Source organism: Dromaius novaehollandiae, chromosome 16 (assembly GCF_036370855.1).
Source record: "Dromaius novaehollandiae isolate bDroNov1 chromosome 16, bDroNov1.hap1, whole genome shotgun sequence".
Classification (NCBI taxonomy): Eukaryota; Metazoa; Chordata; class Aves; order Casuariiformes; family Dromaiidae; genus Dromaius; species Dromaius novaehollandiae.
In genome coordinates this window covers 10671946-10690240 of record NC_088113.1, presented here as the reverse complement: position 1 = coordinate 10690240, position 18295 = coordinate 10671946, and the positions used below count along the sequence as shown (strand labels likewise).

Below are 18295 nucleotides of genomic sequence, written 5' to 3'. Positions count from 1 at the left end.
CCTCTCTTTCCTTTTCCTCTCCGCTTCTCCTTCCCTGGCCTTGTCTCTCCCACGCTGTCTCTTTTTGAGCATGAGCACCCTGATGTGCAGCAGAACTAGGGGAGGTGCCTCAGTTTCCCACGGCGAAGGGCCATGCCCGCTGTTCCTCCCAAGCCCCCCACATCCGCGGTGGCGTTTAGCTCTCCCTCGCCCTGGAAGCTTTGTAATGGCTCCATCAAAGCCGCCCCGGCTCCTGGGGATGCAGGGCAGACCCACGCAAGATGGAGAGTGGGTCCCGGTCGGACACGGCATGCCAGCGGCCCCGGGTCCCGTGGTCGGCACTGGCCGGCTAGAGGCTGTGCCGGCCCCGATGAGCGCCAGCCGCATCTGCCCGCGTCCCGCCCCGACGGCGGGAGGCCTCGTCCTACATGCCGGAGAGACCGCCCGCCCACGGGGCAGCAGCACCCTGGCCCCGCCGGGCACCGGCCATCTGGGGGGAGCCCCTGTCTCCCGTCCTGGCTGCGGGGATGGGAGGGCAGTGGAGGACAGGCTGTGGCCTTCGTGGTCACTCACTGCTGCTTGCTGCGTATTTCTCTTCTAGGATATCAGATCAAAATTTACCCGTCACCCTCCATCTACAGGGTGGGGATTTTCAGTGTGAAGTGGCCCTTACCACTTGCATAAGCCATGTATACACTGTGTAAACGCCCAGCTCTGTGCTGACTGATGCAAAGCTCTGACTTGCCGTCCTGGCTGGTGGCTCAGGTCTCTTCAGCGTTCCTGGTGGACAAGGGCAGGAGCTACGTTACAGCCTGGGGGCCCCTTGCTGCCCCCGCAAGGCCCTGTCAGCCACATCCCTTTGACTCTCAGGCTGGGCTCGGTGGCCGTTCCCCACCGCGCTGACGCTTCCTTGGACCTCATGGAGGTGTCCTCAAGGATGAAGGTGGTAGTCCGGAGCCAGCCACTTCCCAGCTCCTGGGACAGACAGGAGGACAACAACCCGCTCTGCGGTTCCCATCACCTATTTGCTACTGGGGCCACTTTTGCCCCAGCGCTGGTCCCTGCCCTCGCACAAAGAAGCAACAAGGGACGAGGGATGAGAGCTGCGATTGCCTCCAGCGTCCAGCTGCCCCGCTGCCCTGCTAGGGTGGTGGAGGATGAGTCCGGCTGCCTGGGCAGGTCACTCTCGAAGGGCATGGGGTCTCAGATTGCACCCTTCCCGCCACCTCCCACCGTCGGAGACTAACTGCTGCCCTTCAGTCACAGGATCAGACTGGTGCCTTTATCCCAGTTCTCACATATCGGACACCTCGCTCCCTGCACCCAGGGCCACATGGCCGGGAGCAGCGTGGGGGACATCACCCTTGGAAGCGGCAGCTTCCCAGGCAGAAACCTAGCATGGTTCCCCCCTCCAGGGGAGGGCCATGCTTTCTATTTTACAATTATTAATATTTTTGAATCAGTATGTCATTGCTTTTGCAGTAAGCCCACCTCTCTCCCTGCTGCCTCCACCATGCGTGGAGCAGAGCTGCTCCATTCATCAAGCTGAGATTAATGAGGTGCCAAGGACTCAGGTTACCCTGCTGCCCCGGCCACCTCCCCAGCTCCATGAATGAGACGCTGCTGTTTCTTCTGATACCAGGAGCAGAACCAGCACAGAGCAGAGCCCATCGCAGTGTAATGGAGCTCATCTCCTCAAGTCCCCATCAGAGAGTGAATCTTCTGCCAGACCCCCTCACGCCCTGTTGAAGCCGTTGGAAGCGTCTCCTGCCTGCAGAAGCCGAGCCTGTGCCCTTCCAGCCTCTCCGCACCGCCGGGCTGCATTCATGTGAGGCGCTCCAGAAATAGAAAAGGGATTGAAGGTTTCAGCTATTCTGGACTCCTCTGTCCCCCGGACCTGAGCAGCCCTGGCGCTCATCAGCGCTCTCCTTTCCTCCCCCGTAAGCCCCCTCTTCCCCTGGCTGCTGTTTTCTTGTTCCTTACGGCTGCCTTTCCTGTCCATTGGGCAAGTCACTAAAAAATTCAAGGGGCTGAGGCAGAGGACTCTCTCCCTGGCAGGAGGCAATGGGAGGTTGCATGTGGGTGGTTGCATGGAGGTCCACCACGGCTCCAGCACCATCAGAGGACACGGTTTTGCCCTGATGGGGCAGGTTTGCCAGGAGACTGCACCAGCTGCTTTGGCCCCACCAGGATACTCATCCCGCGGCCCAAAGCCTGGAATTCAGTGCACAACACAGATTTAAGGCAGAGAGAGACAGAATTACTCCCAGGAGGATTAGCCGGTGCTGGGGGAGCAGGCAGCGATGCCCAGTGTGACCCCAGCCTCGCCAGGAGCAGTGTCCCCCGGCTGCAGCTGCAGCGCTGCCCCTGTACTGCGATGTTCCTGCGGGGCCATCTCGGGGGCCTTGTCCCCAGTGTCCCACCAGGGCAGGTGCTGGTGGCCTGGCCCAGGCTATACAGCTGAGGAGAATTGGGGAGGAAAACTCAGTGGGGCTGCTGCCCCTCGCGACATGCAAATTTTGGTATTTCATTTTGGTATTTTCATCACATTTCAGTGTGAAAAGCTGAAGCAGATTGAAAGGATGGGACGAAAGGAAAAGCATGAATTTTACTGCTATAAACAGTGAAATAGTAATAAAACAAACTAATCATAACAGTTCCTACTACAGGCCTCTTCCAAGCAGAGATGACAGTATTGGGGCATCGCTGACTCTCGACATTGACTGTTTTTGATACCGATGGGCCTTGATGAGTTTTGATTTCCATGCATTTCGTGAGGGCATGACATCCATAGCTAGTGATGCCTCAGTACACATGGATACCTCTCGATCTTGAGAGGCATTGCATCCTGTCGTTTTCCGTACCTTGCTACGATAGGGAGGGGAGGGATCGGTAACTGCCGATATCAATCCCTGCTGATAGCCATCGCTATGTCTCGCCCTCGACAGGCATCTCTGGCTTCTGGTCTGGGGCCAACGTTGCTCTTGGTAAGCATCGAAGGGTATCAACATGGATCCCTCTCAGTATCACGTGGCATCGATGCCTGTGGAATTCCAGACCTATCGATAGGCCCCAATAGTGCTCATTCTGGACAGGTGTGCATAGCTTTTGGTCTGGGGCTGATGTTGCTCTCGACAGGCACCACTGACTAGCGACCATTTTTGATACCGATGGGCCTTGATGAGTATTGATTTCCATACATATTGCTGGAGCATGACATCCATAGCTAGCGATGCCTCTCGGTACGCACTGATACCTCTCGATCTCGAGGGGCATCATGTCCTATTGCTTTTCCTTGTAGCCCTGGAGAGCTGGAAGACCTCTGGGTGCATCAGTGACATCTCCAGGGAGCGGAGGAAGGGATAGGGTCCAGGGGCCGCCAGAGCGACGTGGCCAGCCTATCCTGCACTCGAGCTACCCTCGCACAACAGGTCTTGCAATTAAAATATCTCCCTCCTTAGGCCCTCTTCTCCTCTGCCACACACATGCACCACAGGTTATTTATGAGAGAGGCTCTGTATACTGGCGCCTGCTTGGTATTTATTGCAAGGGTTTCTGCGTCAGTGCTGGCTTGCGCTGGGCTCGTGTTGTGCAGTGCACAGGGGCTGCTCAGAAAGCACAGTGGGATTTCTGCACTTGTCTGCAAACATCTGGCACCAAACTTTTAAAAAGCCAGAACTGAAAACAATTCTCTTTGAAAAGCACCCCTCTATTAACAAAAAAGCAGATTAGACTAGATATTAGGAAAAATATAAAAATGAACCAGATCCCACCTGTCAGATCCTGGGCCACACACTTGTGAGCTCTCCTCTAAGACTGCAGTCAGTGTGTTGATGCAGAAAGAAACCTTGAGATCCTCTGGCAAAGGTCCACCTTAATACAGTGCGCAGATAACTGTTTATTATTGCACGTAATCCAGCAGAACAACCGACAGAAAACTCTGGACAGTATTATACAGATTGTAGTAAACGGCTTGCAAAATCTGTGATGAAGGTATTTTTTGTGAACAGTGAAATGTATCTGCATCTTTGTAAGACCTGAAAAGTTTAACACCATATCCTAGTCAGTTTTGAAAGCATGCAGTTTGAGGTAAATTTGTTATTCTGCATCTAAGAAAACAAAATCCCTAAGGGGCTATATATTTATTTTTATACATCCATATCTCAGTGCAATATGGATATATTTATACGTCACATAAAAGCAAATCTACCTACTTTTCTCAGAATGTTCCTAGGAGGAAAGCACATAACCGAGTGCACATCACATGCATACAAAACTGGGGTGGGAGGGGGGAATTGCCTTAGCATTGTTGAAAAATATCCATTTTTGTGCTTAGTGTTAAATAAAGGCCCCTCAGGTCTCTCAACAGAAATTGTATTGGTAATTAATGAAAGCAGTTAGCATATCAAAACTGCAGAGCTGGCAAGTATGTGCCAGCAAACAGGGGTAAAGCATCAAAGGCAATAGAGCCTGGGGTTTGCAATACATTTATATCTAAGAAAAGAAAAAGAAAGCAGCAAACTGCTACTAAATGATGCTCTGTGGAAGTGTAGATGATGCTGCACAGCTTTTTCAGGACTGGTACAGCCGCATGGCTTTTGGAAAGGGATTGAATTCACTTCTCCCACAGCTAACACCATGTATTTGCGACTGCAGCAACATTCCTGAGCTAAATAAGGTTAAAAAATAAATGTGGTTCACAAAGAAAAGTACTGAATTATTCTCACTCTCTTATGGCATAATTAGAGGAAATAAATTAGGCAGGTTTTGCCCTGTGTCTCCAGGCAGTGTAAACCGCTGCCTGTCTGCCACACCATCTTTGAAATCCTTTCAGATTGGCATTTGGAGCAGACTGGGCATCTGGTTTTTCCTTATCCATCATTTCCCCACTGTTTACAGTCCCTCAGATTTTCTCAGCCAGTCCTGTGCTGTGGGACTTCAGGATACACAGAGGTGCACAACTGACTATAAATAACATTTCCGATTACCTTAAAAAGAGATATAAAATACATATTGCTTTTAAGAAGAAAGAAACATGTCCAAGCGCTCAGCCTTACACTAAACTGTAACTTCATCTGTGCTGATTTTCTAAGCTCGCACTGCTGAGGATCAGAGCAGATCAGGGTGGAAACATCTCCCTTCAAATGTCGCTCTCTGTCACAGTTCCTGGGAAGGGTCAGTGCATATTGCCAAGGCCTCTAAGTCTCACACGCAAGAACAGCAGCCAGAATTTCCCCTCCATACTCGACCACTGATCAAAGTCTGGCTGCTACATACTTTTCAGCCCAACACCCAAATACACTCAGGTTTCTGCACCTTTTTGCTTTCAGGAATAACCTAACCACTCCCACAACGGTAACCCCACATCCCCTGGCTGCAAAGTCAGCTCACTGCCTTGGTGAAACTGCGCCCGGGGCTTCGACGGGGAGGAACCTGTGGGTGTGTGGGCTGCTTTTCTGTGAGCCACCTCCTTTTAATTATAACTCGCACCATTTTCATAGAAAAAGGGGAGAAGGGGCAAATTCAGCACATCCATTTCCTTTCCAATTACAGTTTGATGTAACCTGCGGCAAGATGCTCCTGCAAGGACAGTTGGTGGTGGCAAGAGGGAGCTGGGAGGGTGCCTGGCTCCTGCGGGGTCCCGTCTCCCTTCAGCACTCCCCGCTCGCGTGGGCAGCCCTGGCTTCACCAGTCCCGTGAGCCCGCACGGCGCAGCCCCCGCCTGTGGCTCCTCCGCAGCCACATCGGGGGATCCGGCTGGAGTCTGCTTACACTTCAACAAGTCCAACTTCACTTGCTCCCCCCTCAGTCCTCTACACACAGAAAACAATTCCAGACGACGGGGAAGAGGAAAGGCTTTTTGTTCGGCCCTTTGGGGGACTTCCGAGCGCGCAAAGCTGCGCTGTCCATTCCCAGATGTCGTGTGGCTCTCACAAGTCATTTTGGTTGCTGTGTATTGCTTCATCTCCAGGACATGGATGATTTTCTTTGGGAAATCTCTGACACTGAGTCAACCAAGGGAGTTAAAAAAACACATCTGAGTGTGCATGGATGAGACCTTCTCACTCACTTTCCTACAGCTATAGATAAATCCCTCATCCCTGGCATGGTAGGACAGTTGCTGGCTTTGGTGAGAACAATTTAAGGCAACTGCTATTTCATACAAATAAGAGAAGGAGGCTGAGTTGCAGAAATCCTGGCTTTTTCTTGGTAGACTGCAGAGGCCAGCCACAGACTGGGAGCAGGGAGGCTGAACAGATCTTCAGGAGATTTCGTTTAAGGTTCATGTTTGCAGTGCAACCTTGGGATCTCAAGCCCTCCTCCTAGATGTTTCCAGGTGGCTGAGAGTTTAATCCCTGCAAGGTCTGTGGTCTCCATCAGCAGCAATGCCTGTTCCAGACACAGATGAATGGAAAAGTCAAGAGGGAGCGAAACACAATGGCCACGTAACCATCCCTGGCTACCAGAGTGTGCTGGGAGAGGAGGGCACCCCGCTCTGCATGGGGCAGGCTGCTCAACACTGTCCTTTGCGTACCACAGGATATCTGTGGACAGATTCAAATGGAATCTGAAATCAGACCCTTGCAGAAAATATTTAACAAATGGTTGGCACATTTAAACTAAGTTGACCACTGAGATTTGCTGCTGATGGAAGTCAAGAGCAACAAAGGCCTTCAATTCATTTCCCCCACGGCTTTCATCCATGCAGTCTGAACACGGATTAATTAGACTTAAGAAAGCAGTGTCTAACTGAGTAGTTTTATTCCCCAGGGGAAGGCAGCTCGGTACCCCGACAGGAGCTTGGGAGGAGCCTCTTGTATCATGGTCCAGTGTGAGGACCAACGGTCAGGTACACTGAAGTTACTCCACAAATCACTCTTGGAACAGACAAGGGATAGCTGAGAATCTCAATGCATATGCAGGAAAATTACAACCAAAACAGAGAAGTAGCACCTACTGAATAAATGCCGCTGCATTTTCATCATCAGTGCATCCATCAGTGAATGATTTGCATTGTCCGTAGAGCTAGTCAACCGTAAAATGCCCACAGTGAAGTCTACAGAAGCCCTCAAATTGGGGATAAAATCTCATTTAGTTGTGTTTGCTCTTCTTACCTTGTCTGAGGGGCACATCATGTCAAAAAATGTACAAATAAGATGGCCAGACCAATGTTCAATAAGATGACCATGCAGATCACGATTGTGTTAGGTCCCTGAAGGAAAAAGCCAAAACAAAGTATTATACACAATTTTTCTGATTTCCAACCAAACTATTTCCAAGCAGTGCTTTTCTAAAGTCACATCTAAATGGACTGCAAGATAAGACTGCAAAATGAGAAGCAGCAGGCTAATAAAGTGTAAGGCTTTACAGGTGTATTTGATAACAGCAAAATGAATTACAGTGATTATTTTTTAAGCCTGGGAAATCAACCTGTGATCTGATACCACGATTCGGCTCATAAGGTTCTCCTATTGCAAAAGAGTAGAAGGTAAAAAAAGCAGCTTTTTTTTTCTGTCCTACATTTTCCCCCAAACTTTTCAGATCTATACTGGTTGGAAAATGGGAGGGAATGGAAGAAAAGTGTGACAAATTTATCATAAGATGTCTCTTTTCCTCAAATTTTGAAATTCCAGATTTACCTCATTGCCCCCACCAGGGAAGTCCTCACTGCAAAGGACACAGGGAGGACTGGATGAACTGTCCTTTAAATGTCCTCCCCAGATTTCAAGCGATTCTCCAGACTGAGCAGCGTGGGAAAAGTTGACTAGCGTATTTCTGAAATCCCCGAGGACCCCAGAAAGCTCAGTCTGGAGCTAATAGGGTGCCAACTTTTCAGTCTCTTGACCGAGCTCTGCGACCCAGCCTGGAGCTCCCTTTGCTTCCCCACGGCTGCACGTTGATGTAGCACCAACGTTTCCCATCCGCCGACACGAGGGCTTCGTCCCCGCTCGCGTCCGGCCGAGCCGGGCTCTGGGAGGGCTGCGGGAGCACGAAGCGCAAAGCAGGGAGCATCCCGGCCCTACGTCGGCTTGCTGCCAGCAGAGGCAGGGTTCCCCTGTTGTATCGTATAGGGGATGTGTCTCAAGGGAAACACAGTTACGTCTCTCCCAGCACAGGAAGGAAGGTGAAAAAACAGCTGGAGAAGCGGAAAGCTGTGTTTTAGTGGAGACGGAGGTTTTCTGTGGTTGTGTGACATTGCTTGATGTTCTCACGCTGCCCGAGGGCCAGAGGAAAACGATTTCCCTTTCCTGCTAGGTGAGGCGAGGGATTGAGCCCCAAAGCCATGGCAGGACTGCCTGGCAAGAGCGGGGATGTTTCTTCGGAAGTTGTCACACCGTTTCCCTGGGTGGCAGGGGCATGGCCGGCTGGGAGAGGATGGGAGAAAGAAGTCCTCCAAAAGGCTTTAGGAGCCAAAAAGAGCCCCTGGAAGCCTCTCCGGCTCGGATCACACTGCCGCCCTGGTGCTCACCAGAGCGCGAGGGGAGCCCTGGTGGCCCTCAGCGCCTGGGACCTTGGGGGAGGGCAGCGCACTGCCCAGGGGTGCCGGGCGCAAACCGTCGGCAAGGGACAAAAGCTCCTTGTCCCCCCTCTTGCCTGTGCTGGGAGGGTGATCAGTGGGGAGAGAGGGGAGGGGAAAAAAAAGCGATTTCCCTCTTAAACCGAGAAAGGACCTGGGACACTGCAGAGATGCCTCCCTAGGGGCCAAACCGCGAGCCCGCCCTGCAGAAAGGCTGCCCCATGTCCCCAGGCGCTGACCAGGGCAGCATGGGACCCGACCCCGCTGTGGCCCCGTGCTGCCACCGCCAGCCAGGCCACGTCCCCCAAGGCCGGGTGGCTGCCCCACGGCGTCACCTCTTCGCACTCCTCCGCCTCCGGGGCCACCGCTGCAGCAGCTGAGGGGGGCCCCCTTCTCGCCACCCCCTTTGGCTCGGCCTTCACCAGCGCCTTGGTCTCAGTCTTTCTCTCAGCCACGGCTTCGGCCTTCGCTGGGGGCCTGCGCTCGGGGCTGCGGCGCTGCCTCAGCTCCTTGTGGTGGGGCTCGGGCCGGGCCTGCTCCTGCTTGGCCTCCGTTTTGGGCACAGGCTTCTCCTCGTGGGTGGTGGCGGCGGTGGGCGTCCCCCCGCGCCGCCGGGCGTCCCCTGCGGCCTCCGCCTCGGCTCTGGGCTCCAGGGAGACGGACTTGGAGGGGGGTTTGGGCTCGGGGAAGGGCTCGTCCTCATAGTCCGCGGGCGGGGAGACCGGGGAGGTCCGCACGGCGTAGCTGTGGTAGCCCTTGTAGAGCTCGACGTCGGGCTCGCGCGCCATGCGCTGCAGGGGTTTGATCTCCATCTGCTCGGCGGGCGGCCGAGCACTGCTGGGCCGCCCTGAGCCCTGTGAGGGGGGACGGCTCTCGCCCGCCGCCTTCCCCCCTGGGGCCGGGGCCAGGGCCGCGTCGGCTGGCGTGCCGGCCCGGCTGCCCTCGCCGCCGTGCTCCTCGTCCCAGCCGCCGGGGCGGAGGAAGCCGTCCTTGGGGGCGCTGGGCTTCGTCCGCTTGGCCTCCGGCGGGGTGGCCGCGGGGCTGGGCGCTGGGCTGGCCCGGCGGCGCGCCGCGTCCTTCTCATGGAGCTGGGGGCTGTCGGGGGGCGTGGGGGGCGGCGGGGCGCCCTCTGGCCGGGGGGGTTCCTCCTCCATGTTGATGGTGTGCTCCGTGTTCTCCATGATCTCCTGCAGCAGCTTCCTCTTCTGGTACTCGGGGCCTGGGAGGGGAAAGAGAGATGCTCAGCGGGGGCCAATGTGTCGGCTCAGCCCCCAGACCTGCCGGGTTTGGGGCAAGAGTGTGCTGCTCCCATCCCGGCCCCACGGAGAGGCTACAGAATGGGACAGGAGCTGGTGGATCCTGTGGTACGAGCAAGTGCCAGACGGGTCTGGTCCCCCAATTCCCTCTGCTGCGGTGAGCGTGTCGGCATTTGGTAGAGGACAAAATACCCCCTCCTCCCCCCGACTCCACTTTATCCAGTTACTTCACTTTCACCTGCCTGTTCCAGCCTGGACATGCCCCCCTTCTTCAGAAACGAATGCGAGTGTCTCACACCTCGTTTTTATAGCTGCAAACTCATTCTGCATACTTCTCCTTTGGGGCCAGATCAAAGGATGTGACTGACTCCCAAGTGACTGGAGCGAGGATGGACTTTCTGCTGTATATCCCAAACCAGAGTGTGTTTTCAGAAGGGATTTCGCACATTACTGGCCGGAGGTGAGGACGCCCTGCTCGTGCCGTCCTCCATAGGAAGAGCAGAGGGAAAGCAGGCAGGAGCTCCAGATGAAAATAAAGAAACAGTGAAAATCTGCAGCCCCATTTTTTGTGGCTTTGAGTTGCATAGATGGATTATCCTGGGCCTAAAGAGGATCAAGCTCCCACCTAAGCTTTTTTATGGCTGGGAAACTGTTCCATGTGGCTTCTTTGGTGTCTAATAGTGTGGCTGCCCTTTCCCATAGTGAGGAGAAAATGGTGATTTGGGTGTCTTCCTCTCTACAGACACCTCTGCTAGAAAATCTGTCCTTCATTCCTCCCTGTGGGAAATGCAGGGCTGGCCGCGAGAGCATGGGCATTTCACAGACCTCCTCTCCGTGCTGATCCTGGCACTCACGGCTTGGACATCCCCTGCAACAGCAGCAAAATCACCTGGCACCATCACACAAAATGATGCAGGGCTTCAGGTTTCATCCTGTCCTCATCTCACACGCTCCTAGCAGCTCTTAGCAATGTTTGCCATTGCCTCAATTATTCACCTGTCTATCATTAAACCTTTTCTTCTTGTTAACCCTGGGCCATGTCTGCAAAGCAAATTACAGCCCAGATGGGGCCAGGGAAGTCAGCCAGAGCCTGGTGCTGAAGATGGCCCGCTCCCCGAGGCTGGTTGGGAGCAAAATCCACCAGAATGACTGGGCAAATCCTGCTGAAAAACAACTGCATGCAGTGCCCTGTGCAGGGGGACCCACACTGGGATGAGGGCCCTGCATGTCCTGCAATGGACGTAACAAACAACAGCAATGAGGGACGATCGTGGGCTCCTTAGGGGCAATGTGGAATTGCAGAGCAGCATGTCTGAAAGAAAAGAACCAGCTTTCGAAAATGGCTTTGGCCTCATTCTGCTGAGCCCAAGCAGTGCTGGGGAGAGCGGAGGCATGGGGCTTGGTCTGTGCTCCTGAGCAGTGCAGACCCTGGACCATGCTGTCCCTGTGGCCTGGCATCTACCTCCCACCTCTCTGTTCTCCCTAGGACCAGCAAAGACTTGAGTTGGGTCTGGAAATTGGATATGGGTGCTTCGTTCCCTCTAATAAATCAATGGTGTGATTTGCATGCTGCTAATGGGCACTACCTCCCCTTTGAGCGGCAGTGGGAAGAAGCAGGAGATTTATTTTAGCTGCTCTCCCCTGCCTGCACGCTCCCGTCAATCAGGAGGCAACCCATTCAGGGCCATTTATTTCTGGCTGCAAGTAGATTATTTGGAAGCCATTTCAACAGTTGTTCAGTCTCCTCAAAATAGGCTGCCTGCAGCTCCTGGCTCCTTGCTATCAGCTGGTGCTTTCTTCTCCTCCTAAATAATTCACACCAGAAAAAAAATACTTTCCTGGAGGGCACTGCACAGCCCTGATCCTCTTCTCCTCCCCACCCTGAGCACTGCCACCTCCACCTCCAAGCACGACATTTCAGTGAGGACTTTGGCTTATGTCACTCCTGCCTAAATTGTTACAGCTGATATCCTAAATGAAACCCAGGGCTAAATAAATGCCTATTAAAGAGCTGAAGCCTGCTGAGCAGGGCTTGTCCTACACCAAACATGGGGAGAGCTGGTGGAATTTATCTGCCCAACGCCATCAGGCTCTCCTGGCTGTAAGACCAGCTGCCACCTGAGTCCTAGCGACATCCAAGGTGGATTATTGTATTTTTTCATGGATGATGCAGCCTTCCAGCAAGACACATTTCTCTTTGTTGAGCTCTGATCACACTGTAAATTTTGAGGTTAAAAAGAATCATAGGAGAAAAATGTGTGCACCAGCCGGTTACATGTCCATTGAAGGAGGCCAGGACTTGAGTGAAGCTATACACAAAAACATGGAGAGCATTCAGGCACCTGAGCAGCAAAGAGCCGAAGACAGGCTGGTCCAGGCATTTTGCAAAGACCATTTCAATTGTCTCATTGAATTGCCATGGGTGGAAAAAATAATCTAGCTATATGTCAAAAGCCTCCCATCAAGAATTCCAGTTTCCTTTGCCTCTGTGCTATAAATACCTCAGAATGCAAAGGGTGAACGTGGAGCTGTGAGTGACAGCTGAGGGGCTTATGTTAGGATCAAATGACGTTAGCTATTGTTAAGCAAAGTGTCACACACTGGCTCACACATGTGCCAAGGCTCTGCGGTGATTCCCAGCTTACAGCCAGCAGAACTCGCTGTGCTTTGGGGAGACGTGGGCAAGCCTCCAGGGCAACGTCTCCCAAACCGTGAGAGCCCGGGATGCGGCAGGAGCGCAGGGAATTTGGGCAAATCTGTAAGCATGACTCTGTCCAGGCTGAGTGCTGGGAATAAGCCATTCCTCTTTCCCGTTGGGTGCCCTGTTAGCACCAGAGACCTGGAGGCACTGAAATCAAGGCAGGAGTAAGCAACAAGTTTTGGTGAGTGGGAAACACAGTGGTGGGATCCTGCTCCCAGTTTCACCACTGGCTAACGTATCGCCCTATGGTCCGTTGTGATCCTGCCTTGGCAGCCCCGGGGCAGTTGTTCCAGGTAACAAAACCAGATAATAAGAAGGACAGGACACAGATGTAGGCATCTGGAACCCTGTTTTCTGCTCTATTCCTACTTTCCCTCTCTGGAAAGATAACTTTCCAGGAAGAACACATCTCCAGCTAGCTAGACCTAGAGAAAGGCAATTCATAATACTGCTTCTAATATTACACTTCCTATCTGCTAAAGCCCAGTGCTTGATATCACAGAAGGAACCTCACAAGTGTTTTCCCAGTCAAATAATTACCAGTGATGCTACTGAACAAATAGGAACTCAGAAAAATAGTATTTTGCATGAGCAACTTTCTTATAGGCTATTAAAGGCACTAATTAGCTCAGTCTGATCATACCCTGGCACAGCGCGGAGCCCCACAGGATAAGGAATATGAGTCAGCTGCGCAAAGCTGTTCCAAGAAAAAGCCACGTCTGCTCGTGGGACGTGTCAGCAGGAGAGCTGCAGATAAGACCTGAGCTCACAGCTCTGCCTGCCTGGCGCTGGGAAGGCTTCAGCCAGACCTGGCTGGCCAGGTCAGGGGCAGACTTTACCATGCACAGATCAGAGAGGACCTGGAGTCAGCTGCGATGGGTAAAAAGTATGGGAAACACAGGGAGAGGTCGAGGGACTGTGGGGTTTTCCTCCAGGACATGTTGACATATTCCAAGAGGTAAAACGTTGGTGTAAGGAGGACAGCAATCATTTATACTCCATGTGCAGGGGCATTGGCTGAGCTTGCAGGAGAGCAGATTTAGGATAGACAGGAGGGAAAACCGTTGAGATATAAAGCAGGGGAAACATTTGAACAGATTCCCTGAGGAAACTGAGAAAGCCCTCCTACATGATTGTAATCTTACCTGGCTGGTAGAAGTCTGGAGAGAGCTCCCTGGCCATCATCCTGGCTATGCCTGACTCGTTGTTAGCTGCCTGGGCTGCCTGCTCGGACCCTTCAGCCTTGGCTTTGGCGTGAGTTGTCCTGCAGAGACAACAGGGGCGACAGTCAGTACCGTCCCAGCTGACATCAGCCTGGCTTGAGCACAGGCTACAGTGTCAGCATCGAGCAACAAAATTAAATCAGTCCATCTGGCACAACTAGACGGAGGCTCTGCTGCTGAAACCCCCAGGATGACTGCGAAGATGCAGGCAGTTACCAGCCGGGGTCTGAGCACTGCGGCTGCTGCTGCAGAGGCACCGGGCGCCTCTGCGTGGCTGCGGCAAGGCGTGCAGGTTGCTCTGACGAGTGACACCGAAGACTGAGCAGGTAGCACGCAGATCCTGCCTGCTGGGACTGAGAACCCAGCACTTGAGGGCAAAAGACGTTTTCAGCAAATAAGATGCACAAATGCTAAAGGCTGGTGTCTGTGAAAGTTGCACTTAGCCATGCAAGGAAATGGGGCAAGTATATTTGCAAATGCGACTGTGTTAGATATTGCAGCTAGAAGGCAGGGGTTGCAAACAGGCTTGCCGCCGCGCTCCTGAGCACTGAAACACTTGCTCAGAGGGAAACCTTCAGCACACACCCTGAGAAACCGAGGCTTGATGGTGGCCTGTGGCACGCGGTGTTTTCCAGAGCTGTCCCCAGCGCAGGCATGTGGCCCCAGCAGTGAAAGCCAGTGTGGTAGAAAAGCTGCAGGTGAGACACAGCAGCTGGACAGGACCTCCTCCACCGCAGGCACCTCGTAGACCTTCTCCATCCCATCCCATCACCCAGAATGGCTTCAGAGCACAAGGCCAGTGATGGGGACAAGGATGCAGCAGCTTAACACCACCAGCCCTGAGCTGTCACATCTAGCCAGCGCCAGCTTAACTGCACACGTGTACCCTCTGCCCAGCCCACAGGGATGCATTTTATCCTGAATCTCTCTCCTGCAGCTCTCCAGCAAACAACACAGCTTGTCCATGGGCTCCTTTCCTCACTCTGCCTGGGGAGCCGCTCTCGTTGCAGAAGTGCTAGGAAAGGCATGGATATCTCCTCCACTGCAACCTGGCACCCCGCGCCTGCTCCCCTGCTCGCAGAGCATGCCCTCCTTGCTCCATACAGCTATCCGAGGTATTCAGCGCCGGCTGTCGTATTCCTCAGATGCCTCGCGCCCGGGACCCTGTGATCTTCATGCTAAGAGCAAGGCTCACTTTGCAGCCCAGCTGCTCGCTGTCTAGGAGGAAGCTGACTTCAAACAGCGAAATCGCACCTTAAAATAACGGGAGGGCGAAGCACCATGTCCCCAGCTGTGTCATTCCACCCATGGCTTGTGGAGACCTGCTTTCCCAGGGCTCTCCCCGACATGTTTCCACAGGCTCCCAGTATCTCCTGCTCTGCACATAATGGAGCAAACACTGGTTGCACATTCAAAGCCGCATTATTTTTGCGTGGACAGTTAGATGTGCAGTTAGCAGCCTCCAAACACCGATTCACTATGAATTACAACCTTTAATGCAGTCTTCTGATATCTGATGAGCTATTTAAATGACACCCAAAGATCTTTTTCAGATTCAGGTTGGTATCTGGTAGTGTTTTAAGACAAAAAATGAGGAAAGATGCAGTTCCCGCCCCTGTAATGAGAATTCCCTGGAGGACAGAAGTCAGCCACAATACCAGGATTCCTCCTTTTGCACATCAGAGAAATGCAGTTCGCAGACAAGAGCAGCTTTAGTCTGAATACTTTACAGGTGCAATGAAAAGTGATGGAAATGCTATTGTGAAACCCTTATAAGGTAGAAGATATATATATATATATATATATATATATATATATATATACACACACACACACACACACACACACACACACACACACACAACTCCGGGTGTGGGGAAAGAATTACGTTTAGGGCATCCATCCCAATTGATAGGACTGGCAACAGTGTGACTTGATGGGGAGCCGAAAACGCTGTGCAGGGCGCTGTGACAGGGAAGCGGGAGCAGAGCTGCTCCGTTTCAGCCTGTCTCGCTCTGGGACACTATCCCGGTCTGCCAGAGACATGATTCACCTCCCTGCCTACGCTGGCGCATTATCTCCCCACTTTCTCAGCAAGCCGAGTTGGCTGGGATTGCTGTCATTCTTGGTCTTTTCATCCAAAATTATTACAGCTCCTGAAACACCCAGAGAGGCTAAGTGATGAGGCAGAAAACAGCAATTTTAAGCCTCTGCTTGCAAGCAGGAGGTCTGAGGCAGCTCGGATCAGAGCAAGCACCTCCTTTTTTGGTAGTATATAATCAGCGTGATTAATTCCACTATAATCTGGCAGGGGCCAAGGGGGATGTTTCTGTGCTTACTATGCCGGGGGAATCAGAGTGGACTTGGCACGTGGTGTTGAGCCCCTGATGAGCCTGCGGGCTGGGAACGGCCTGCCCGATGCCTGCCTCCAAGCAAAACACCCTCACGAGCTCTTCCAAGGTCTCCCTGTTTCATGGATGGGGAAGCCACGGCCCGGAGGGGGCAAAGCAGCAAAGTCCCCTGGGGATAGAGGCAGGTCTCTGGGGAGAGACCCATCCTGTCCATCTCGGCATAGGACATTCATCATATGGCGATAAAATCCTCCCTTTGGACCACTTGCTGAACATTTGCATACTGGACACTTCCCACCCAGACCAGTAGCCACCAGGCTCCTGCTGGGAGGGGAGCAGCAGCTCCTGCAAGCAGAGGGATCCTTCCCCAAAGGGGACTTCCAAAAATTTAGTCTGGGAGCTGACATGGGGCTGGCAACTGCCCCTCTCCACTAGCAGGGCACAGAGCAGGACTCATGCCCATGCGCTACCAAACACGGGGTGCAGAGAGCTCCCCGCCGGCTCTCCCATTGCCCGGGGACGGGAATAAAGCAGAGGAGCTGCCTGAGGGCGCTGGATGTGACACGGCAGCTCCTGACTACACTAATCTCCTGGAAGCCCCTGTCTGGTAGCTGGAGATTTCCTTTCCCCCAGAGAAGCTGGTGGGTCTTGTCCAGCTGCTGTGTGGAGCTTAAGTAACCCACCTTCCGCAGGCAAAGAGGCAGCAGCACCAGGAGGGACCACGGCCGGGGCTGCTGCGGCTGCTGCAGTGATGCCGCAGGTCCTCGTGGGCTGCCTGGCTCGGATGAGCCGAGGTGCCGGTGGCTGTGAGTCACCGTGGCCGAAAGCCCAGTGGGCTCCGCGATGCGCCGCCTCGGCAGAGACGGGCACGGGGCCAGGGAGGCCGCGGGGCAGCTCCCGAGCCAGCCCCGTGCGAGGCAGGAGCTGGCGGAGAGCCTGCCGCCCTCTCCAAGGGAGCGAAGGAGGACCGGGCTCGGTGCTAGGGCAGGGCAGGAGCAGACACCGTCCAGCTGGCAAGGCAAGAAGGGCTGGTAGCTAGTCCTCAGACGCAGCACGGCCGGGCCCCAGTCTCAGCTCCCTGCACCCATCGCAGAGCTGGGCCTGCAAATCAAACGGCATCCGACTTTGGGATCCTCCCTGCTCTGCAGACGTGAGCTACCGCCCAGACTGCCCGGTCTGCTCGCTCTGCGTGACGTGCCTGACCTCTGCTCTCGTCCCACTGGTTGCAAAGTCCTCCAGAAGCTCCTTGTTTTGGGGGAACTAAGATCAACACAGCTACAGCGTCAAATCTGGCACCTCTGCGGCCCACGTGGTGGCCGTGCCGGGCTGCCGGCAGAGGCAGCGGCGCAACGCGGGCTGCCCCGAGCCCTCCTCTCCTCTGCCTTGGGGCCCGGAGCCTCGTCCCTCGGCAGCGATGCTGACGCCCTGCTCTGGTCCCACGGTCACTTAGATCATTTATTACAGAGGCCGCCGGGTGACGAACGTCTGGGTGGCGGAGACATTGCGCTGCTGCCCAAGGCCACTCAAAAGCTCTGCTGAGCAGTTAGTCACACGGGGACAAAGCACAGCCTGCAAGAAAGGGCCCAGCCGTAATAACAGCAACATCCAACTTTTATAGAGCATTTCTGGATTTAGTATTTATTTGCATGCCTGGCAGTGCCTGGCAGCTCACCGCAGAGGAAAAACTCGGTCTCGGCTGCAAAAGAGGTAGAGCAACACCAGCCGCCCGGGGGGAGCCCAGCTCCCACGGCAGGCAGCAGCGAAGCCTCTCCCCGGCCCCGGCCCCGGGGCTGCAGGGCACCGTGGTACAAAGGAGGCTCAGACAGGTCTGAGGGAAGCAGTAAGGTGATGTTTGAACCTTAGGCAGGGAATATATAAGAAGAAAAATTTCTTCTTAGGCAAGATCTACTCCAAAAAAATAGAATCAGCTTTTGCAAGTAGAAATATGCCAGCTTTTCATATAAATTCAACATATATAAATTCAAAGCTTTTCAGGCAGCACTTGAATCAGGGCCACATTTGTTCGTTCAGTGGTACGTGTGCTGTCAGCCCTCAGCAGCAAACAGCCTGTGCGAAAACAAGCAGAAGAGAAAGTCTGAGGAAGGAAGAGGGAAGGGTGAAACCTCAACAGGACCAAGACTTTGACAGCACCCAGCAAGAGGGCTCAAAAGCCTTTTTGCACAGCAGTGCTGGAAAATCAGCCATGAGCGTTAAACACATCCAGCGGAGGACAATGAATACAGAGGGGCCTTTCGAAACCAGTGCCA

At 53.6% G+C, this 18295-nt stretch overlaps 1 protein-coding gene across 1 annotated transcript in view; it reads right to left on the bottom strand.

Annotated features, from left to right (window-relative positions):
• Positions 1-3857: 3857 nt before the first annotated feature.
• Positions 3858-18295, bottom strand: part of JPH2 (junctophilin 2) — a 36767-nt gene continuing 22329 nt past the window's right edge. The window contains exons 3-6 of the mRNA XM_026093060.2: positions 13600-13718; positions 8833-9716; positions 7095-7192; positions 3858-6369 (exon numbers count right to left, since the gene is read on the bottom strand). Of these exons, the coding sequence (XP_025948845.2) occupies positions 7112-7192; positions 8833-9716; positions 13600-13718 (1084 nt within the window). The 3' untranslated portion in view covers positions 3858-6369; positions 7095-7111. The remainder of the gene's footprint in view (positions 6370-7094; positions 7193-8832; positions 9717-13599; positions 13719-18295) is intronic.